General features: G+C 40.6%; 2 protein-coding genes and 1 long non-coding RNA gene across 6 annotated transcripts in view; all 3 read right to left on the bottom strand.

Moving 5' to 3' along the window:
• LOC101775317 overlaps positions 1–3,012 on the bottom strand; it is an 8,053-nt gene extending 5,041 nt beyond the window's left edge. Inside the window, exons 1-3 of one of the 3 annotated variants that reach the window (XM_004954318.3) lie at positions 2,853–3,012; positions 1,069–1,312; positions 137–664 (exon numbers count right to left, since the gene is read on the bottom strand). In XM_004954318.3, the coding sequence (XP_004954375.1) occupies positions 137–664; positions 1,069–1,245 (705 nt within the window). In that variant the 5' untranslated portion in view covers positions 1,246–1,312; positions 2,853–3,012. Of the gene's footprint in view, positions 1–136; positions 665–1,068; positions 1,313–2,431; positions 2,753–2,852 lie in introns of those variants that run through there. The other 2 variants (XM_004954319.3, XM_012849195.2) reach the window with 2 other exon arrangements.
• Positions 3,013–4,617: 1,605 nt separating this feature from the next.
• LOC111256277 lies at positions 4,618–10,583 on the bottom strand. 2 transcript variants are annotated; one of them, XR_002676302.1, is made up of 4 exons: positions 10,117–10,583; positions 9,746–10,040; positions 5,400–5,661; positions 4,618–4,991 (listed from the first exon to the last, which is right to left on the bottom strand). It is a non-coding gene; the product is annotated as an uncharacterized LOC111256277 (long non-coding RNA). The 2 variants fall into 2 exon arrangements; XR_002676305.1 differs by lacking the exons at positions 4,618–4,991; positions 5,400–5,661 and adding an exon at positions 9,114–9,648.
• A 532-nt stretch (positions 10,584–11,115) lies between these two features.
• On the bottom strand, positions 11,116–23,807 carry LOC101774906 (myosin-6). Its single transcript, XM_004954317.3, has 39 exons — positions 23,523–23,807; positions 22,795–22,923; positions 22,491–22,634; positions 22,226–22,371; positions 21,912–22,068; positions 21,763–21,821; positions 21,508–21,667; positions 21,270–21,419; positions 21,050–21,186; positions 20,826–20,972; positions 20,605–20,706; positions 19,766–19,823; positions 19,564–19,665; positions 19,149–19,186; positions 18,913–19,039; positions 18,652–18,822; positions 18,437–18,568; positions 18,248–18,357; positions 18,085–18,145; positions 17,245–17,422; positions 16,930–17,135; positions 16,057–16,176; positions 15,847–15,945; positions 15,293–15,505; positions 14,938–15,077; positions 14,691–14,805; positions 14,560–14,598; positions 14,386–14,469; positions 14,146–14,316; positions 13,586–13,741; positions 13,321–13,506; positions 13,067–13,201; positions 12,921–12,991; positions 12,742–12,841; positions 12,611–12,667; positions 12,268–12,324; positions 12,069–12,149; positions 11,709–11,791; positions 11,116–11,629 (listed from the first exon to the last, which is right to left on the bottom strand). The coding sequence occupies exons 1-39, from the start codon at positions 23,523–23,525 to the stop codon at positions 11,515–11,517; spliced, it is 4,539 nt and encodes a 1,512-aa protein (XP_004954374.1). The 5' UTR covers positions 23,526–23,807; the 3' UTR covers positions 11,116–11,514.
• Between the last annotated feature and the right edge of the window lie 132 nt (positions 23,808–23,939).

Here is a 23,939-nt window from a genome sequence, read left to right as displayed (position 1 = left end):
CCCCCCCCCCCCCACCACCACCACCAAAAAAAAAAAGCAAAATAAAAGAAGGCAGAAATATGAAGGAAAGATCAATAAGACCATGCCATTTTCTGTCATTGTACATGTGCTGGTTAAGATGAGTGTAAAAATGTACCTTATCATCAGTATCCATAGGGTTTCCAGCAGTATATTTGAGCAAGGGTGTATCATTAATTGACGAGCTTGGTTGACTGCATGTCAGTGTTGAACACTGTTTGCCATTGTCTGGTGAACAAATTTCTTCTGCTGGTTCCTCATTAATTTTCTTTTTAACTCGCCTACGAAAGGTAAGCAGAGGACTAAATCTATTCTTACATTGGTGAGATCCCATAGTATTTTCTGGCCCTTTATGAGAATTTTTTTCCGCAGTGGCTGAGGTATTCTGATCTTTTGTCCGATCAGCCATTCCATCAGCATGCATGGGATCACACATAGAACTTGAAACAGGGATTTGATTATTTGTGTCCTCACTGCATTGTAATAATTTGTTGTGTGCCTCTGCAGTCGGAATCGTGGCAGAACAAATCTCAGGTTGTTCTTTCTGTGGTAACGATCCATACAACTCATTTTTCCCTCTCTCCGGTTCACATTCTTCTTTGATGCTTTGTTGCATTGACAAAGGCTGTTGTTTTGTAGGAGTAACCTGCCAATCATTCCATATGAGAAAAGGGTATCAGACAAGAAACTAGATGGGAGGAAAACTGAAGACTCATCAGTGACATCAAAGATGGAAAACTAATTGCTAACAGTTTTTTAAAAGTCAGAACACATAAATATCAAGGACCATTTTAGCGGATATCCAGGCTTAGTGATAGTCCTTTCAAGGCACACACAAACAGTTGATGAAAATACGTACCCATTAACATCTTTAGTGCAAATATCTATGACACCACAACTCCACAAGTTCCATGGCCAAAAAAAAAATCAGAAGTAATCTTATGCCTTTTAAGGAATGTGGAAACAGCGATAACCTAGATAAACACATGTGATGGAAATGGTGTCAACTAACAACATCAACAGGAAGAGAATCAAGGAAAGATTCCTCACAAAATTATCTTCTTTTACGATGGTGTTCTCAGCATGCGCCTCAAACCTTGGGGGTAAATTGCTGGCAACTACATTACTGGAGGCAGCAGGAGACGAATCAAGAGCTGTGTCATCAGCAGTATGGTCTTGTGAGGTAACGCGCTTCCTCTTGTAGGTTATCATGATCTTGGAGCTCATCCTGAAATGTGCAAATGTGATGAAAAGTAAAGCTTGCCGACTGTATCAGATATTTCAGCTGTGTTCACTGCAAAAAGACAAGTGATAAGCTGTAAGTAGAGCCCCAGCAATGACAAAATTGTGCTGAGAAAAAAATGCAAACCATAGAACAAAAATTACAAAGCAAGAGAGACTATCATATACTCCCTTCGTTCTTAAATATGTGACATGTAGGACAATCTAATTAATTCATTTTTTGAAGTAGTTAGCTTGTCCTAGACGACATATATTTAAAAACGGAGGAAGTATGCTGCTAAGGATTTCCACCACAGAAACAACATTTTAGAATGTGGATAACACTATGGCCCAAACGGAGGAAAGTATGCCGCTAATGGTTTCCGCCACAGAATGCAGCCAATATTTTTTTCATGATTAACATCTCCATCATTCTCCCACAATAGATTAGTGTGATTGCAAACGTGAACTTCATATACTCAATTTTATATTTTTCACTCAGACAAATCCTTATGAACCACCAGTCAGCAACACCAGCTTTACAGAAGATAATGATGATAGGACTACTCTCCTAACTTACTGCATATACAGAAAAACATTTTTTTTCCTCTCACACAGCTAGTTCTCTGAATCAGTTGATTGAACCTACATCAGACTTCAATCTTTCATTTAAATACAGACTAACAGATCTGGAAAAAGATGATTCCACTTGTTTCATAAAGGAGGCCTCTCCCCATTGGTGAAGTGAACCCACTAATCGCCCATCGATTAATAAGCACTTTAAACATGTTTTTGCTCAAATGCACGCAGCAATTTGCCCCCCTACTAACCCATCACAACAGCAGTTACATGGACATGAATATTGCTGATTTTAGTGGACCTCCTTGCGGCCATCAGTGAATAGTTTCACACACCAACCCAGAACTAAAGTGGGCCATTAAGTGTTTAGTTGAATCCCCCAGATTTTTACATAGGAAATAAATTGCACTGGCACTTTAATTGGGTGCCAAGATTATTATGTTGACAGCTGAACTGAGATGGATCGACCTTATGCGCTGACAACGATGAACCTAATCGAACCACGGATTGCCACAGCCAAAAGAATAATAACCCTCAACTAACCGAATGTAGTCGCGCAAAGAAAGGAACGCTAAACTCCCAGAACAATCCGGGCAAAGCAGCGGCTACTTACGAACAGAATAAGAAATGAAGCAAGTGGGGATGGATCCCCCACTCCACGCCAGTGCAGTATGATTGGAAGGGGCATGAGGGTGATTCGAGGAAGAAGGACAACGAGAGGAGGCTCCGGCGTAGCGAGCGCTGCCCTGCCGCCCGCCGCCGATGGGGATGGGGAGAAATCGTCGGAGGGAGGAATTGGGACGGAGAGAAGACGGGGAACAAGGCGGCCGCGCGCGCCTTTTTCCCGCAGCAAAGCGAAGCAAGGCTGTCTTTTCGTCCGTCCCTCGTTGCCTTCCAAGAAGAAACAATTCACCAAACCCAACAACCACTCCTCCCGAGAACGAAATATTAAACCAACCATCGCGGACGCAGAGCGAACCAAGAAGAAGGAATCGAGCGAGAAGGAATCCCGGGAGCGCGGAGTGCTTGCTTACCATTCTGTCGATCGCGCGGGCGGCGGATTGGGGACGGATTCGGGGGAAGGAATAGGAATGTGGGATGGATGGAAAGGGACAGGGACCTGCCTGCCTGTTGCTGCTGCTGCTGCTGCTGCTATTTTCTTTGCTTTTCAGGGGAAGAGAGGCCTGCAGCAGTCAGCAGCTTCCTTGCTTTTTATGCGTTGTTTATTCGGGCGGACGGGGGTGCCCCTGACCGATCAGCTGCGTAAATGCGCGGGTGGGAAGGGTAGCTTTGGAAAGCGGAAAAGTTGGGGGGCCTGGCCGTGGCCGCATGGGAATGTTGTTTGTTTCGGGCTGGTGGGAAGGTTGGCGCACGAATCCGAACCTTCGAAATCCCATGGCGGGTGCCTCGCTGCCCTGCCATTCACACACAGCTAGCCACCCTTTTTCCCTTTCCCGCCATGAACGAACCAAGCCTTCGCCATGAACTGATAAATACTACGATTTTTCATTACGTTATTTTTAATGGGAAGTTTCATCTCATATCCCACCAAAGATTTAAGCCAATGAAAAGTTTCATTTCACGATTTCATAAATTGACCATACCATTTAATTGGAAGGCATGTGATTAGATATGATCAGATACCATTTTCATCAGGTTTCATAGTTTTAAAAACAGTCAGTTTCATCAGAGGAAACTTATTTCATCTCTCTTCATAATTATCCTACCATATCATCACATATTCTGACTGTATCTAACGTGCTTGAAAATTTGCAGTCCGAAAATAACTATCTTGTTTCGTTTCAAAAAGGAGGAAGATTACTACTACGGTAACGGTAATGCTGTCTACTAGGAAGCATAAGAAGCGCATCCATCAACGCAACGGTAATGCTGTGGGGGCACTCGCATCGAGCACACGGCAGCAAGCATTGATTATGATGTTGTTCATATCCTACAAGTCCTGCATTATTGAGCTGGTGATTTCATCCACTGCAGTAATGCACATCGAGATTATGATGTGCCCAGAATCATCAAAGCAATGTAATAATCCAAAAGTTGAATGAAATGGTACATTTGTTACCTCGCTATCATCCAGCAAAATGAGCTTCTTTCATCATTGTTTTGAGTCACATCAAATGTTTGATACCAATTAGAAGGACTAAATGGGAACTAATTATAAAACTAATTGCATAAGCCGTGGCTAATTCGTGAGATAAATATATTAAGCCTAATTAATCCATGATTAGCACATATTTACTATAGCATCACATGATCAAATCATGGACTAATTAGGTTTGATAGATTCATCTCACAAATTAACCTTCATTTATGCAATTGATTTTATAATTAACCTATATTTAATACTTATCTAAGCACTTGATGTGACAGGACTAAATTTCAGTCCCTTTCTCCAAACAGGTCTAGAATCCAGTGCCATTGTAGCAACATTCAGCATGCAAGGCAACTTACAGCAAAAGGAAGTATTGAACAAGTACCTAGGAAAAAGGCATTTCAACAGGTACATCACCACAGATTTCTCACTCAAGCGTGCTTGAACACCTTAACGGACATCGAAGCAACAGCATAAACCTGCCTCCTGCATTCATAGTTGATTGCCAGGTGCTTTAATTTGAGACGCACACCGCATGAGCAAAATCAACGACATTATGGACATGCTCAGGTCATGAACCCACAGTCCCTCACACCGAGCATTACACGCACAGAACACACGCGTCAAGCACAAGACAACGAGAGCTGGAAGATGTCATCAACATAACTATAATTGGGGAGACTGGGAGAGGCTACTAGTAGCATGCCCATTTGCCTAGATCTCCCCCACCTTACTGCCCTTGGGTAAAACATCGGTTTGATTGTTGCCCTACAAACAATCATCTGCTTACTTAAAAAGGTAAGGTCTTTTCTAGGAGAATAAAAAAGGCAGGTTAGAAAAAGATTGAAAAAATTACAACAAATCAAGAAAATGATCTGACAAGATATCTAGGAGTATAATTCTCGAAATTTTACAAGCCCTAATCCTGTGAAAACTGGAGGGCAGGCTTCTGCCTCCTGAGCTGGTTTGACATCCGAGAAGTCCACATGCATGATTGAGTTAGTGATATCATCCAACGGGATGTCGCATTCCGAATGCAGTTGATTTGAGACTCTCATATTCTCTGGAATCATCAAACAAATACAATAATCACACAGACCAATGAAATGGTATTTATGTTAGCTCGAGTTATCATCTAACAAAATGAACTGTTAAACATTAGAGGGTCAAGTTAGTTTTCTTTTCCTTTGAACTAGGTTTGTGCCCATGTTTTGCTATGGGGGAAGACCATATAGTGAAAGCACAACTTTTCTTAACGAATCATTCCTAAAGCCACACTTAACGACTTTTATGCCAGTTAGTATCAAATTAGACCTCTGCAGCAATTTGAAGACACTCTGTCATAAATATTCCTCCTTTCCATGGACAATTTAATATAGATCATGTATCATGTATTTTATGCAGTACAGACCAAAGGCAAAGGTTGGTTAGCTACTTGTGCACACATTTGAGGCAGGAAAAAAGAGTGCACCTGAGACAATTCCAGACATTAGCTCAAAGGCCTAGTTGAAGAGCGCCTGAGTCGGGCACAATAGCCTCACAAGCTCAAGTAATTTCCATTTATAATTGCATTGCAGCACTTGGTCAGGTGAGAGGCTTCATATGAACCATGCTTGTCGAATCCAAATGCATTGAAGCTTCAGTTCTTTTATTTCATAAAACTCTTAACTGCTTGTAACAGTATATGTTTGGCACCAGAGAGAGATGATCCTTGTCCATCTGTTTCATTCATCCTGTTGAGTGTCATTCATCCGTCAATCATTGCCTGAAACAGAAAAAAGTGCAAACACGGGAGGGAAAACGGAGATGTATTCTTGACATGCAGCCAGAAGCTATCCAATGGTCGCGCAGGATGATGTAACTAACTGTATAAATTGATTGATACCTATGCTTCTTTTGTGTTTTAACTCATCAGCAAAGCAGAATAATTTTGTGTTTCGATTTTCTGAATTTGTGTGCTAAACTAATGCATCCATTCAAAAGAAGCCTGCTTTGTTCTGAACTATAACGTATCATGATACTATAGAAGGGTGCAGATAACAGTGAAGGGTTTGCATTCCATGAGGATTCCATTTAGAAAGGAAAAGAAGGCCAAGTGGACATGATTTTTATCACTTAGCCGCTGACCAACAGATCTCTAGTCTCTGACAACTATCATTTATATCCAATCCAAGGCAAAAGAAAGGTAGTGACAACTATCAGTTATATCCATTTCATGTTTCTTTACCATACAATTAAGTACTTGCATGGGAACTGGGAAAAACACAACCACCATGGTTTACTTTTAGCATCCGAGTATGATGAAGTTGTTACTTACAAGGTGGAGTGTGATGCATCCTATAATAAAGCCTCAAAAAATGAAACATCATCATCATCACCACCACCACCACCACCACCACCAACAGCAGCAACAAAAAGCGTAGCATCAATAGTAACACCACCACTACCAGTGGAATGAAGAGGAGTAGTAGGGGGAGGAGGAGCAACAGTTAGAACTGCAACAATTGCTTCTATAATTTGGAAGTGCAAAGAAATGGTTGACAGTCAGATAACGTGTGGATTGCCAAGCAAAGATTCAGAACATGCAGAAGCTATGACTCTTCTTAGTGTACTTCAAAAAGGATGGCAGCTCAAGATCAAGATCATGGATGTGGTGACTGACAATCTAAAGAACTATGAGACCATGATTGGTAAAAGGGATGTGTTTAAGCATAAACACCCTGATATCAGGATGACTGCTATCCAAATTGCCAAGGAATATAATGTCTATAGATTTAGATATGAACCTAGGGAACTGGTCTATCTTGTCAATGAGATGGCAAAGGCGCCTAAGGGTGATTTAATCCAAGCATTGAACTTGAGCACAATCCTGTTTTTGGGGCTCGCTAGTGATCAGCATAAACCAAAGTAGGGATATAATAATACTAAAACTAGGTATGCGTACTCCACTATATGCGATTTATATTGTTGGTTGCACTTTGCATTATACGTACTGCATTGTATGCAATGTATTTTCCTTGTTGTGCTTTGCCCTAACACTTGTTCTTTGTATCTAGAAAAAGGGTTGGTTGGGGATGTTGACATGAAGATGGTTCAGTCAAAGTGGTATCATGTAAATGTTCAAGCCCAAGTTCTCAAACTTGATGCACTTGAGAGACTGCTTTCTATTCTTAGCCCTGAATTCTTAGTTGTATTGGTTGGATCCATTGAGTCAGCTCGTGAAATCTAGATGAATTAGCTTGGAATTATAATTGCATTGTGATGAAGGGATCTAACCCAGTTGATGGTATCGCAAGCACTGACCCAGTTGATGATGTCGCGAGCACTACCAGTGGTGAACTCGGTCCTACAAAGCTTTGTACAGCTGTAGTGATGATTAATGAGATCAAGATTCCAAAATTCTGTGCTAAGAAAGCTCTCTTGGTTATGTATGATCCCCTTCAGAAGCAATACAGTATGCTCCAAACCAAGATACCTTAGGAGTGATTAGTGTTAGCATCATTACTCCTCATGAGAAAGCAGCCCTTACAGATAATGCAAAGGAGGTCGACCCGTTCCTTTATGGATTTTTCTGGTCTGGTATGTATGTCTTTATTTGGATTATTAGATGCTACCTTTCTTATATCTCTTGTTCTGTTCCATGTCTAGACCTTTGGCTTGTGATGAATGCTTTGCTATCTGTGATGCGTTCATTCAGTAGGGGCATGTTTTTGTGATGAATGCTTTGCTCATCTGTGATGCTACCTGATCTGGTGATAGTTCATTCAGTAGGAGGGCATGATTTGTAGTTGAACTGTTTCTCTTTGGTCACTAGGGGCAATGCTCCTAGAATATGAAAAATCCATAGTATAATTCTTAACATAAGTTATGATATTCTAAAAATTTTAACTTAACTTATGCATGTAAAAAATCTTATTAACACGTAAATTGGATAATTTGACATAGTTGTAAATTATGAGCCCAAATTGAAAAAGGAATAGTTTATAGGCTATCCCAATTTTTTTTGCTATATTTAGGGATATTCTGGACCTTTCCTATTTTTGGCTATACACATAAATTGGATCAACTCGTTGGAGGTTGTTTTCTGGTTGAGATCTCGCACGGACGGGAAGTTTCATCCCAAGCGACTCGTTCGAGAAGCTTCACAATCTCGCACGGACGTTTTTTTTCGTTCAAACACAGGTCTGGGTCGGGGAAATTTGAGTTGGAGTAATAATTAGAGATAACTAACAAGGAGATATTGTTCTAATATGATCATCGAGTTTCAAGCCTAGTTTTCCCTAATATGCTCTGTCGCTTTCACATCTTCTGGGTGAATTATAGGATAGGATAGGATAGCCTTGACTTGGCTCATGAGCAGCTGAGCATGGTAATAAACTATTGAAGGAAAACAATACAAACTTCTAGAGCTTTCACCACAATTCATGATCCATGATATTTCCATGAAGGCTTTAGATATTGTTGCCATGAAGAAATTAAAATAGTGTAGAACATAGATATTTGTCTAGTGAAAACTCTAGAAGAGGACACATGTCATCATCCTATGAACTCAACCTATAAATAGAGGTCCTCTTCCTTATCATGTCATTCAACCATGAGCATGGTAGATGAGTGAAGTATGGTAAAATTAAAAGGGTGAGTGGTAGGTTAGCCACTAAAGAGAGAGTATTGTACACTCTTGTGTAATATTGTTGTGTTGTAATAAAGTTCTATTTCTTACAATTATTAGTCCTCTGGTTGGACCATTTAGTAGTTTCTAAGTACTTAGTGCATAAGTTGTGATCCATTGAAGGTTGGCTCTATCACCCGAGATCATAAGGGTCTGGACTTCATCGTAGGTTGACTCTGCCACCCGAAAATCAGATTCATCTATTGGTAGGCTCTACCACCCGGAAGTGAGAATGTGGTTCTACCGTCGAAAGGACCCGTCGCACTAAGTAACTAGAAATTAAAAGGTCTGACCGACTCTAGAGTGAGTTTGTGTCCTAGGTGTAGGTCCTCAGATAAGTGGGTATTAGGGTCATCTCAATTTTCAACATAAACTAATAATACCTTATATTATTCTTAATTTTTCCAAAATACAATATAGATGCTCTGACTGCTGCCGTTGCTGAACCTGTGTTAATTAGGATCCTTGCATTTTTTATAATGATAACTAAAAGTAAGAAAAGATTTGGTAACCACTCACTCGGACGTTAGTTTTGAGGTCCGGTAAGATTTTAGAAACATAGTTACCCTTACTAAAGAATGGTGCTAGTAATTTATTAAGGGAACTGCTGCTGAAAAAATCACATATGGCATCTCATGGGCTTGTCCATGTTTACTCTTCCGAATAAGCATCACAAAACTGAAATCACTGCCATACCCAATCTATGGCTAATGATATGAGATTAGCGACTATACTATTTTAACAATTTGCAGTGCGAAATTTTCTCAAACATAAATCGATAAAGGTACCCATTGCATATTCATCATAAAAGGTAACATACCATTTAACCCTAAGGTTACGGTGTTTACTTGAATAGATTGCTAACCAGGTTGTATCTAGCCTGACGCACTGGAAATACATTACATTCGATTATATATCTTAGCTTCCTAACATGTGCATACACATCAAATACTTCCACGAAGGTCAGATAGGCTATAAAAAAACCACCCTCATAAACACATCTTCTAGCACATCCATTCTCATACCGACTACAGTTTCATCCTTCCCAGGCCTACATGAGGATTATAGCAACGTTGAGCATACAACGGAGTATCGTAACAAAAGAATACTCAATTAGTAAAAAAAAGTTATTTCAACAGGTTAAATACCATAGATTTCTCCACTCATGTGCGTGTGAACACCTTCAGGGACATCGAAGCAACAGCACAAAGCCGCCTCCTGCATTCATAATTGCTCGCCAATCGGGACCTTGACATCGAAAAGCGGGACCTTGACATCCAAACAAGATTCCCCGTTGATTTGTTTGGGGATTGCAAGTCCTTCCTGCTTGATTCACAAGGTGAAACTGTCTTCACCTGCAGGCAACACGGATTTGTAGTATGGGAAGAACTTATCTCTCACTTCTTTTAACGCGGATCCTTTAGGTGGTTCCTTTGCAGGGATCTGTTCACATGAGACAAGCAACATCTGAATATATAAAAAGCCATCACACTTGGAAATCAATGAGTATAAATGGTACCTTGTTAGTTCGCACGGCGGCAGACGAGGCGAGGGGACGGGGAGACGCCCGAATCGCCCAGCCGGACGACCTCTACACCCAACTCACATACCACTTTCATCGGCGAACAACCGAACCCGTCGATAAGAGCGAGTCTTTAGCATGTTATCCCCGGCGTGCCTTCGATCCATTGAGCAAGAGCCCTTCTACACGGGATTGCCGGATCGCTGTGACCGACGTTCATCTCTGGCATGCATATTAGCATGTAGCCATATACATCTCGTTTTCCTCCTTGGCAAAGCGCAGCCGCACCTGCAGCTGCAGGTTGCAGTGCGAGTGAGGACGACGAAAGAGCCAGACAGAGGGGCGCCGCGAGCAAGACCTCGTGCGCAATTAGACGAACAAACGAATCTCATGGTCGTGGCAGGCGGAGTCGGACGCCAAACAGATAAGCTTGAGTTTTTCAAAAAAGAAAACTAAGCTTGGGGAAGAGTAGCAGGCGGTGGAGACTGGAGAGGACTAGGCGAAAGGTAGAGGGCGGCCAAAAAAGGAGTCGGCGAAAGCGTCCGCTACAATACAGCCAAGATGCGGCATACAGTATGCTGTAAGCATGGCAAGCACGACCGGCACGCACTGCGTGAACAAATGCAACAGGCGATAAACACAAAGATAACGGCTGCTGGAAGATGTCACGAAACAAACTGCACTGGCTATTTGACCATGAGATATATTTTTATAATATACCTATTTGATGCCATAAATGCTGATATTTTTCTCTATAAATTTGGTAGAAAGTTTGACTTAGTATAAACCTAAAATGACTTTTTTGGACGGAGGAAGCAGAATATAGCCGAAGATGCGCATCTGCTCTGAAGCATGTCGCATGGCCAGCACGAACACCACATGAGTAAACGAACACATGATAGACATACACTACTCAGGTCATGAACTCTCACACCGAGTATTACACAGACAGTACACACGATTCTGGCACAATTACAATACACGAGAGCGGGAAGATGCCACGAGCATAACTGCATTTGGTATATAGCTTTCCTTTCTTTTTCCTTGCACTGTTTGATTTACAGTATATAATTTACAAAATCTATAACTGGGGAGAGGCTACTAACATTGCCTCTCCCCCTCCTTACCACCCTTGGGTAAAAGATTGGTTGATGTTGACCTACAAAGAATCATTTGCCCCGCTTTAAAAGATACGGCCCTTTCTAACTGTAAGGGGGGAATCCCATCCCAACCCTAACAAATAACCTATATATGGATTTTACAAAAACTAGCTGAAAAGAAAAGATGACTAAACGAAGGCGCATATGAGGTAGAAAGGATTGAAAAAATTTACAACAAATCAAGAAATGATCTGACAAGATATCTAGCAGTATAAAGCTCGAGACATCACAAGCCCTAGTCCTGTAAAAACTGGAAGGCAGGGTTCTCGAGTAGCTCCTCGGCTGGTTTCATATCTGAGAAATCCTTCTCTTGCACTGAGTTGGTGATATCATCCACTGAGAACGGGATGCTGCATTACAGAAAAGATGTCGAGATTATGATATTATTCAGAATAAACCGATAGTTGAGCGAAATGGAAATTTTGATACCTTGAATTATCATCCAACAAAAATGAACTGCTTTCAGCATTGTTAGAATCCTCTGTCATTAGCACCCGCATATTACTAAGAACCTGAAACATTAGAGGGTCAAGTTAGTTATCTTTTTTCCTATTGACTACCACGTAAAAAAATCTATCCCAATCAGATAGATATGCAACATTGTGTTGTAGTTGTTTTTAGAAGAAGAAAAAAATGCATCAAGTAGTGAGCAGTGATTACCAGCATATATCAATTCCATAAAACTAGGGAATTGTGAATTTTTATACTTTTCCACTCAACAAAATAAAAACATTTTCAAAAGATAAGATTGCAGATACAGTAGTGAATCTCTTCAGAAAAGGAACTCACATCAGATGAGACACTTTGGGTATTATACTTATCATCCCAGTATTGTGTACAAATTCTGTACAGCTGTTGAACACTCAAGATCTACAAGCATATACAATAGAAAATGTATTAGAAACAAGATGCCTCTATATTCTGCAAAAGAAGTGAATACAAGAGATTCAGAGCATTGCAAAGTAGGTTTCAAGGATTGAGATTTTACCGGACATAGGTCATTGACAATCTCATCATAAGATATTCTGAATTTTTGGAATATAACCTGAAAAGAGCATTGAAAATGTATTGATATATGCAAATTTAACTCTTAAGCCAAGATAAAGTCAATTTAAACTCAAGATCAAACTACAAAATTGCTGTGTTTGTCCTCCATCCAAACTATGAATCATGAAACTTGGCAAATCCAAGATAAGAATACGACTTAGTTCTAGGATGCCACTAAATTGAAATCGAAAACCCGATGGGTGTGTCAGAATCATATCCAAGCATCAAGCACAAATCTGAACGTGAATATATTAGAATGCATAATTTGGTAGAATAGGACATACCAAAAAGCCAACAGCCTGTCTGATATGCTTGAGCTCATCCCATGAAGATGCTGCATACTGTAACCAGGAAATTTCAGTAATTAATCAATAAAAGAAAATATAACTAAGCATTTACACTGCAAGCGGATCACCTCAGTTGTTGCCTTTGCACACCACAACTCCAGCTCAGCTAGACCAGCCTTAACATACTCTCCATTGCTGAAGGAGCAACACTCACGGCGAAGCAGTAGACTGCAGAACAAACAGCAAAACCAGTCACTACACTAGTTGTCACTTGCATAAAAGTTGAAACATTGAAAAACAAGTTCACCTGTTGAATAGCTGTACATTAATGTACGAGAATATCTGGGTAAATATTTTCTGAGCTAAAACTGGGGGTACCTGAGGATAAAGAAAAAGAAGAGTAAACATCCATCCAGCACAAGTGAAATCGTATGGAAACAATGAGACACATACATGGTTATCTTGCAGTGTCCTCAAGAGCTTATCCAAGCTTTCAATAATTTTCTGCCAGTTGTTGCTCTGATTCTGAGATTGACCAGATAATCTTGCAGAAACCCGCAGCATGCTAGCTTTCATTGTTCTTGGGGCCTGGTGATTAAACATCAAGGATGGCAAACCATGAATCTTTTTGGATCAAACATTTAGGACATAATGCTAAATTGAATTTATCAACGGTAAACAAACTACATTGAGGATACGTATGGTACCTGGATACATAGCGAAATCAAAGATGATAATTCCTTTTTAATATTGTCTCGTACGATTCCATATATCTTCTCCACATATGCAGTTAGCTGCTGCTTAAAAAGCAAGGCAGGATATTTGGCCTCAACTTGGCGGACAACATCTGTTGCTTCCACATGCATATTGGCAAAAGATGCAGAACGCAAGCCCTAGACAAATTAATATATGTTTACTATATTTCCCCACTCATTAATTCATTTTTCGAGCATGCAAAGGTCAGTAACATACTAGAGCCATCCTGCCAAATAATGATGTCGGCTGAGGAGGTTTCTTTCGTGAAACGCTACCAGGAGCACCAGCAGCCTTGAGACTTCTCTGCAGTAGGAATAGCAAGCTAGATGTATTCGACAGCCAGTAGGCAAGGTTGCAATTGTCGTCCTCATTCTGCATCAAACATGAGACAAAGTGAGTGGTGACAGGGAAAAAAAATCAAAATAATAAGCTTGCTACTCCTAAAACTCAAAAGCAACGGATAAAGAACATATCAGCAAGCTCATTTATTAAAAGAAATTGGATTAGCAAAAGAACATGGAGTGTTTTCATGGCTTATATCTTCAGTAACAAGAATGTGCTAGATTAGTGAAATTTCACACGTGATTTAAGCCTCCACATTAAGACTTTATAAATGATATACCCCGCTTTCACACATCTGCATTGTTCCATGCTGAGAGTAAACTTTAGTTTTATCAATAAAGAATGGCTTGTTGTTTTTATTTTTATTTTTTGGAATGGCCAATTTGGTACTTTCATGTTTTAGTATCTTGACTAAAATCCCAGTTCCAGATTACCTCAATTGCAGATCCTATTAACTGAATGAGACGGTCAAAAACACTAGTCTTCTCCGCCTCAAAAGATTTCCAATGAAGAAGGCATTTGTATATGGTAAAAGCAGCAATTGGCTTCCCAGCACAATATCCAAGGTTTTTCCCTACGCAGTCAATAAGTGCATCCACATTCTCCTGCAGAAAGGTATGCATCAGATGTCCTGTTTACATAAGCAATTTAAACATAAAATTTTGGTGACCTACAAGTTGCCTGTCAGCGCAAGATTTCCTCAGCTTTGGATCACCATTTCCATATTCCTTAATAGCAGGTGGTGCACTTTGGGGTTCCTGAAAAGTCACAACGTTTCTCATGAGATTTATGAGTATAAATGGAAGTCTGGGAGGCAAAAGGTAGATACAAAGATGGTAAATTTCAACCTTTTGTTCTTCAACCTCATGATAGCCATTCTCCAAATTCTGCATAACAAAGAGAACAGAAGAATTGAGTAAGGAGGTAAAATATTTCAATAGAAAGAACAATCATTTTCCAATCATTACATTACTTGTACCTTTGGAGCAATCGGAATTGACAAATGTTCAGACATGCTCTTGACAGGTGTGCTCAACAGTGCTTGTCTTTGCACTTTCTCCTCAGATTCCATGGTGGATATTTTCTCTTGAAGCCTGAAGCAGAATATAAGAGATAAATATCTTCAACGAATCAACGATTATGGATATATGCAAACCAAGTGCAACCTAAAATATGGGAAAAAGTAGCAATTAGCAATGGTGCAATGACTGGGAAAATAGGAAAACCTTAGCATTGCCATGTTCAAGTCAACAATTTTCGTCTCAGCATCCATTGCCTGTTTGAGCCTCTCCTCACTGACTTTGCTTGTTTCTTGATATTTCTTCTCAGTATCATCAATCTTCTTTTCAAGAGAACTGACCAAAGTCTGTAGCATGGCATGCAAAGTGTCATAAACATAGCCAGCAACTATGGGAAAAAAAAATGAATGCAGCTGAAAAAGTACAGGGAAACAGAGTCTCATAGAAAAATGTAAGAGAACAACAATAGTTCCTAAATTTATGGCAGAAATACTAAAAGAAATGCAGGTGCTCGTCAGTGATGCATAAACGGGAGGAATTTCACATTATGTTAAGTTCTCACCTTCAGTTTGTCATTTTCATCTCTAAGCTTATTCATTAACTCTGCATCTACAACAGGGACCTCTTTAATAACCGGAGCTACCTCTGCAGCCTTCTTGGCTGCTTCCCTCTCCTGTACTAGAATTTCTTTTGTTTCTTTGTACTGTTGTTGCACCTCCTGCAGTGCAGCTTGCAACTTTGCGTTTTCTTGTGATTTAGCTTCCTCAAGATCAGCCTACAGCAAACAAGGACGCATTACATACAACATATGGTCTCAAAATGACTTTACAATCTACATAATTTTACTGATAAGACGACCTCCTAACTATACAACTAAATTCGTTTGCTGCGTGATAAATTCTGCAACAATAATACAAAATAGTATGGCCTGCGTCCTTTTCAAGTAAGGTCATCAAAAGGAAACTTGAACAAGTAGCCATTCATGTATGTCAACCTCAACAGGAAGGATAAAAACTGGAGCAAGGAGCATGTAAAACCAGATGGTGCTATCTCGTTGACGAAGCATGCTTCAGATTGCATGTTCATGGTGATAAAACATTACTATAGAAAACTCACTCTCATGCGCTTCTCCAACTGTAGCCGCCATGTAAGCTCTTCAACTTGCTTTTCAAGTTTGTTTTTGGCTGCTTGCAAGGCACCAGTTTCCCGGGCAGCCTAATAAACAATAATGTGGATAAGAATTGACATGAGAAAATATGCATATTCCGCAGAAATAGCCTTGGTAAAACACAAAAGGTGTCTGCCACCCAGTGAGCTTGAACTTACCATTTTGAGCTTTCGTAGCTCCTTTCTAGCAACCTTTCCTCTCCAGGCACACTGTGTAGTAATTGCAGCTTTCTTTGTCCTTGAATAATGTAACCTCGCCAAGAATTGGCGGCAGCGACTCTGGAACAGAAATATGAATGAGCAAAAAGGTCAGGAACATTCACCTAGTCAGTTGATAGAGGATACCGAGGATCATCACCTATACTAAATACTAACATGCATCTAGAAATGAGTAGCGGTGAAGTTGTCAGGTTTCATAAGATAGGTATCATGTTTGTAAGAAACATTGTGGCACAATCCAACCATATATGAAGTGCAAAATGTGTAGTGGGCAAGAAATATTGTGGTTTCTGAGTCAAAGTCATCCCATCTATATAAAGATTTTGCTTAAGCAAAATATAGATCAAGAGTTCCTAGTCCCTCTCTATCCCCACCCTTGTGGTGCCACTGTTTGTCGGCATGGCCACAGTGCTTTGGTTGAGGGCATCAAAAGTATGCCTTGACAGTGTGTCAACTCTCGTTGCCGTCTTCATTACTAGCAAAGCCAAAGATGCAATTAATAAATTCCCATAAACAAAATTACCCCTTCTATGTCTTGCTGTATAGAAGAAAATATTGAGAAAACCAATTTTCACATATTTTAATGGTTTCTCTAGCTCCCTGCTTTGGAAAAGATTCAGCCAACAACCGTGTAAAAATCTTAGGAACTGCTACTAGGATATTCAACCAGTAAAGTTAGCATTGCATGTTTCAGATGCCCACTGCTATATCCTAAATATACCAGCATAAATTTGTCATAATGATTATTTCCTTCCAGTTGTCCATTGCTTGTAGCCCAATATGAAGAAAAGGTTTCCTTATTCATTGTATTACCTGGATAATAATTGCAGCTCTTGTTTGCCTTCTGAAGTGCAACTCTTTACGTGCACACATACCGCGCAATGCTGATTGAATGGTAACTGCTGAAGCAGAAAGCTCATTGTATGCTTTTCTGGCAGTATGCATACGGTACCAAGTCTGGATCTTGAGTGAAGCAGCTTCTCTGCGCAGGTTGTGGTAAACTCTTCTTGCAAGCTCACCTACAAAGAGTTAACCAAAGCCACATCAGAGAATCTTCACAAAATAATATTAGTTCCGGATAAATAAATCAACTGTTATAATAACTTTGGGAGAATAAAATAATCTCACCGCGACAAACTGTCTGGATTTGTAAAGCTGATCGTCGCAGTGCAATGAAACTCTTTTGTGCCAAAAATGAGCGAACTTTCCTCTGAATCAAGCTAGCTGAATGCCCTAACACTTCATTTCTACGAGCATCAAGTTCAGCCATCTGACCAGCACGAAGGAATACTTTTGTCTTGCCAATCTAGATGATCATATTTGCAAAAGACATACAGCTTAGTCCACACATCAAAGATTTCATTTTATGGCTGAAAAGATAGCATAATACTAAGGGAAAACGAGAACATCCGGTCTGAATGGAATATCTAATTGCTATTAATATTTTTCTTTTTACATTTTTGTATAAGCTTCTTGTGGTTCTTGTTGGGTTCCATCTAGCCTACCCCAACTGCTTGGAAGAAAAGGCTCAGTTGTCGTTGTATTTTAAATATCTTCACTCTACAGCCTACAAAAGTAGATATCTATATGGGAGAGAACACGTCTCTCTTGCACATAGATTCACAGTTCTAGCATATAAACGGTGTTGTTCCACCATCAGCAGTCAGCACTCAAAGTAGAAGGCTGTGCGGAAGGTCCAGTGGCATGTCAAGCAGTTACAAATATTACTACCTAAGAGTCCCTTCAAAATCTTTGGTGCACAAACTTCAGGATCATCTAAGGCAGCATAACTAAACAATTAGGACACAATTTTACTTCTACTCCTATATATAAGTACTTCTGAAGTTCAGACACGCTGCAAAACTTAGCTTTGTAATCACCGATAAATAACAAGGATCGGCCACATCAACAATGCTGAAGCCTACAATGCATGGATGTAGAATTCAGATTTCCACTAACATCCATTACCTGATAACCTTGCAGATCTACCTTCTCTAACAGCCTCCTTACAGCACTGACCTCATCAGAACTACAACAGTGACAATTGCCGCAAACCATATCAACAATTAGGCTCAAAAACAAAAATAATAAACGCAGAAACATGTTTTTATTATTCATTGAACATTATTACCTTCCACTCAAAACATCAGGCGCAAGAATACCAAAACGGTCTATGAACTCGTAGAATGTTCTTCTGGTTGGATATCCAGCACAGCTAATCCTAATTGCTTCCATAACTCCCTGAAGCAAGCCAATTATAGCAACCAATAATGTGAATACTGAAGTTGGAAGCCAAAAAAAAAGTAATAGAAATTCTTACTCCGCATCTTAGTTGCTGGAGAACGTTTTGGTTCTCAAAAATTGCAGGCTTCAACAAATTATTGGGCTTTACACAACGGATGTAGTGTGGCTCAGTTGCACTCAGAGTTTCCAAGAGAGATTGCAGTTGTTGCTGCATTTATATCATAATTATTAAAAACATTAAGACTTGATCTCTAATGAAATCCCCTTGAAGCATTGAGGAAACCATTTTACCTTGAACCTTGAACCGATGGATGAAAACTTGGAAGATTTTGAGGAATCTTCAGATAAAAGAGGGAAAAGGCCCGAAACAAATGCACATTTTGAAGCACTCAAGAGAGCCTGATGTTCAGCAACAACATAATCTTTATTCTTGTCCAGAAATAACTCTGTTTGATAGGTGACCTATGCAAAAACATGTGTTCACGTCAAGGATTGGTTCTGTGAACGAAGTTAACAAACAAACGCAAAAGCAGTCCACAGTTCCACACTTACATCTCCTGCGTAATGGCATATTGTAAAGTCTGACCGAGATAATTTTGGCTTAGCAAAGCGCTTGTGATTTTTGAAAGTTGTGTACAATTTCTGAGCAAATGTTTCATGTGTCGATCTCGGCAACATACTGTAACATAGTAGAAAATGTAGACAGGTTAGGAGTGATTAGATGGATTAGAGTTCTGTATAACTGTAAAATGCCAACTCAAAAGAGATATTTTATCACACATCCATACCAAGCTTCATCCAGAAGGGCAACAATTCCACCAGGTTTCTACAAAGTTAAGATCGAGTGCTTAGATGGAACATAGCCAAACAATACAACAACGTGAAGTACCAAAGTTTAAATACACTGCATCAGAGAAATCAGCACAGATGCCTATCTTGAATTGGGACTAAGGAGTGTCCGAGAAAAAGCATTTGATGGTGCAGTTGGATCATTCCCATGGGACCTGCAAGTTACTTATTTGATTTGATGCATAAGGCAGTTGGATTCTATTTGTTTGCTTTGACGAGGTGATGCGGGATGGGAATTGAGTGTCACTAGTTCGCTGAATCAGAGCTATTATGTTTTATGAAAATTTGAAAATGTACGAGTAAAATAAACAGCAAATAACTATTCAAAACATGATAGCATGCAAAGAAAACTACCTTCTCGATGAGATCAAGAACATCCTGGTTGTCAATGAACTCAATATAACTCCAATTAATTTCTTCTTTGGTGTACTCTTCCTGTTCCATCTTAAAGACATGCTGCAGGAAGCAGAAATACAAAGCTAAGATCTCTTTCAGAAACCACAGAGAAATGGAACTATGACAAATGGCACCAACTAAGAAGGCTCTACAAACTTGCCTGATTGAAGTGTTGTTGCAGCTTTTCATTTGTCAGGTTGATACAAAACTGCTCAAAGCTGTAAAGAGAAAATAAGCCTCAAGTAAAGAAGTGGTAGTAACAAATTGGGTGGGTAGGTGGGTGGTCTGGGGGGCAAAAGAATGAATTAATAAATTACTAGAAGTATAATGTAATCTTAGTCTATTGCTCATCAGATTGTAACTTATGGAAAGAAACCTTAGAAATTGTAGTCACAGTCTCCATAACCTACTTCGCTACCATTTGCATTCATAATCATGTTATGACTACCATAAAAACATAAATGTCATAGCAAAACTGCTTGTACAGGCTGTTCAACTAATAGCAAAACCAATGGTGTCAAAGCAATCCATGGATAAACAAAACAGTAAGTTCATGAGAAAAGGGAATACCCTGCATTCCACATGTGTCACTTGTTGTTAAAGAGTTTTATACAAGTTAAATTCCTGCCGTGTACAATCCAAGAATTTACCCCAAAAAAAAGATTCCATGCTAATTTTCAACATCTAATGCAAAATAGAAGGCACATGCAGAATTGGAAGGAAGATAGGAACCATTGTGGCAACTTCCATTAAACCTAGTCGGTTCTTCAGAACATATATGGAAAAGCCTGCTGTGAACGAGGATTAGAGATTTCAACAAAGAGAAATAGCCAAATACAACCACCTGATCGCTCTTAAAGGAAGTTATGTGGCCAAATAGCCACAATTTACTAATAAGTAATTTGGCCCAGCTCCAGCACTTGGACAACTAGCTGGACAGCCTACTGACAATAAAACACCCAACATGCAACCAATCATCAAAGCATACCAATTAAGCACCTGTTTGTCTTGAAGCTTTCAAACCCATAGATATCCAGCACTCCGATCAAGCATTTTGAGTTCGGATCTTGACCAATAGAGTGGTTGATCTTATTCACAAGCCTAAGATCAAAGGTCATTTGCCATATGAGTGTCAAATGAAACATATGAAAAATAGCCATGAAGCTCCTATTGAACAAGAAGAGCATACAAAGATAGTGCAAAACTTGAAACAGACTCACCAATCAAACAACCGTGAGTACACAGTCTTCGCGAGGGCATCTCTACTTCCCTTGGCAGCTTCAGGATCCAAAGTTTTTACTATGTTCTCATCACGAGTCACAATAACGCGTTGACATAGTGAATCTTGTAGAGCTTTCTCATCACACCTACAATACCAAATTTCGAGTTCTTGTAAGCCTGAGTAACCTCGTAATTTTCTAAAAAGAAGCAAAAAAAAACATACATGAAGAGCTCAGCAGCTGTCCTCAAATGAAACAGAGATTTTTCATCTTTTGGTTTTGATGAATCTCCATCATCCCCTTCTACAAATTCAACATTCCCCAGGTGCAGAATAGCAGCAACAACCCGAAAAATTGCTTCCTAAATGAAACACATGCATGAGTTCAGGGTAAGCACCAAGTGAATTTCTAAAGGAAAAAAGGTAAGAACAATCAAATGTGTACCTGCTCTTCAGAACTAATTCCAATAATATCCATAGCTTTCCTGGTTTCAAGATACTCTTTAGATTCATCTAGGCCTTCAAGCTTAATGCAGTTGGACTGATTAAGGTAGTGAAATGTTCTGGGGTCTCCAAGTTTGTATCTCTCACGCTCCTGATAGATGCAAAGTATGATTACAGGGTACACAGTTATTGTAAACATGTCATCTCGGAGAAGTGCATGGACAGGCAAGGGGCAGCACCTCAGGAGGGGCAGCGCATAGCATGTAGAAACAATGGTAATTTCTCTCTGGATCAGATATTTGACAGACACGGGATCTCTCAAGGAGATAAGTTCTTACGGCAGCTCCTGATATTCTCCCTTTCTGATCAAACTGGATCTCAACAAATTTACCGAAACGACTGAAGTAATAGCAGCAAGAACAAAGCTGGTTGAGTGACAAAAATAGCTACCCACAATATTAAACAGGATGATCATGTAAAGAAATACCTCTTACCTTGAATTATTGTTTCTGACAGTCTTTGCATTTCCAAATGCTTCAAGAACAGGATTGGACTGTGATAGGAATATGATATGTGTTATTCAGTTAGAACAAAGTGGTCGCAGCAATACTTTTTCTAAACTAGGTGTCTAAGAAATTATCACCTGAAGTACTTGCTTCTCCACGGTTCGCCCTTCAGATGCAGCCTTCCCACCCATGTAAGCAAGATAGCGCATGATCATTTTGGTGCTTTCTGTTTTACCAGCACCACTTTCTCCACTAACAAGAATCGACTGACTTATTCCTTCATTCAACATCACTCTGCAACAGTAAAGTAATCAAGATATTCTCCTCTGAGTCGAACTCCAAAAGTGAAAAAGGAGATGACAACACAGAATTTCTTTATGGAAAGTGCTTGTTAAACTATATATAAGTATAAACCACCCAAAAACGATCAAATATATCAGAATGAACCTACCTATATGCAACATCAGCAACGGCAAAAGGATGAGGACTTAATTCACCAAAATCTGCCCCTTTATATTGCTGCATCATCTGAGTGTCGTATAGATGGGGCAGTCTTCGGAAAGGATTTACAGCAATCAAGATATTCCCAGTATATGTCTGGTTTGGTAATGAAGAAGTTTGAGACACGTGTCAGAAAAGCATGGCTGCCTCAATTAATGAGTAGCTGTGGAAAATATATTGAGGTATAGTTAGGCTATACGGTTATTGTAACTTACATAAATTTCATTCATGTCATATCTAGATTTCAAATTCTGAAGAACCCCAGGCTCATGCAGATAGGCAAGCTTTGTCATGTCATCAACTCCACATGGCGCTTCCTCAGGATCCTTAGCATGGACATTAGATGCTTTCACCGTAACCTGAACAAAGAACCAGGCTTTAACTCAGCATGGATGCCATTTGTAACTTGCATGCGTTTTGCCTATTATAGAAGGTTGCCTCAGCTTGAGGTGGCCCTTGTTAGCAGTTTTGTCTTTTACAAGCCTAGCACTAACCCAAAACTTGCCAAAAGCAACATACCGTCTTTTCATTGGAACACTTGACCGTAATCGTGGCTCCATTGACTTTTATGACCTCCCCATCAATCCAGGCCACATCAGGGTCTTCAACCCAAACTTGGGATCCCACCGCAATGGAAGCTTGCGCCGCCTGCAGGAAGACATCGACATTAAACACTAGCCGCATACGTTTGATATGGAAAAAAAAACGATATGCTTTGCCAAACAAAACATAAATGCCGACACTCATGCATTCCAGAGCCAGACTCGCACTCCATATGGAAACTATAGGCACTAAGTTGAGGCATTCGCCCATTTTCGTGGCGCGAAAGAGAGCGGTGCCCTGGGCCTAATGATCAGGAAGGTAGCAAAGCACAAGTCAACGCCTGCGGCACTAGAATTCGTCAGAAATGGCATCCTCATTTCTCAGACGCGGTCTAGATCTCCATGAGAAGGCTTGAAGCAGGGAGTGGGCAGGACCCCAGTTTTTTTTTTTTGGAAAAATAAACCGCTCTTGGAGCTACCAGCTTAGGGTAACAGGCGCCCTGATACAATGTGTGCTTGCACATGCACGGACGCACTATGCTGCTCCCGGATCTCGCGCTCTCTGTCGAAGCAGGCCTGAAATCGCGCTCCATGGTTCGCAGAGAACAAAATCCGCAACTGACCGGACGGGGAGGAGGAGAGATTCCGAGATGCGATGACTCCCGGAGCAAAGCAGGAATCCAAGCAAAGCTAGGGCTCCCTTACCATCACAGCAGAACGGCCCAAGTCCGGACGGATCTCGGCTCCACGCCGGTCCGGGAGAGGGGAGGCGGAAGGCGGCGCCGGCGCCGACGACGGCTGCTACGCCAGAGAGGCCTCCCCTCCGTGGTGGTGGCGGCGCGAATTCGGCTCGGCGGACGGCAGCGCGTCCGGCGGCGACGCTGAGGGAGGGGGAGGACGGGGGGCACCCCTTGTGTTGGACGATGTTTTCCGCTTCGGCGGAGGTAGGGAAGGGAAGAGAGGGAGGGAGGGAGGGAACACAGCTGCGCCCAAGGAGACGCTTTTTTTTCCTGCTTCCTTCCACTTCTCGTTTACTTACTGCCGTCGCCAAAATCCTACTGCGCCGTTTCGTCCGGGTCTTTTGGGTTTCCCTTTCTCCATTTTGGGTTTGGCCCGGTCGCG

The sequence above is a fragment of the Setaria italica genome, chromosome I, assembly GCF_000263155.2.
Source record: "Setaria italica strain Yugu1 chromosome I, Setaria_italica_v2.0, whole genome shotgun sequence".
NCBI classification, from domain to species: Eukaryota; Viridiplantae; Streptophyta; class Magnoliopsida; order Poales; family Poaceae; genus Setaria; species Setaria italica.
The sequence above is the reverse complement of the archived record's forward strand: the minus strand, read 5'-3'. Positions and strand labels throughout refer to the sequence as shown.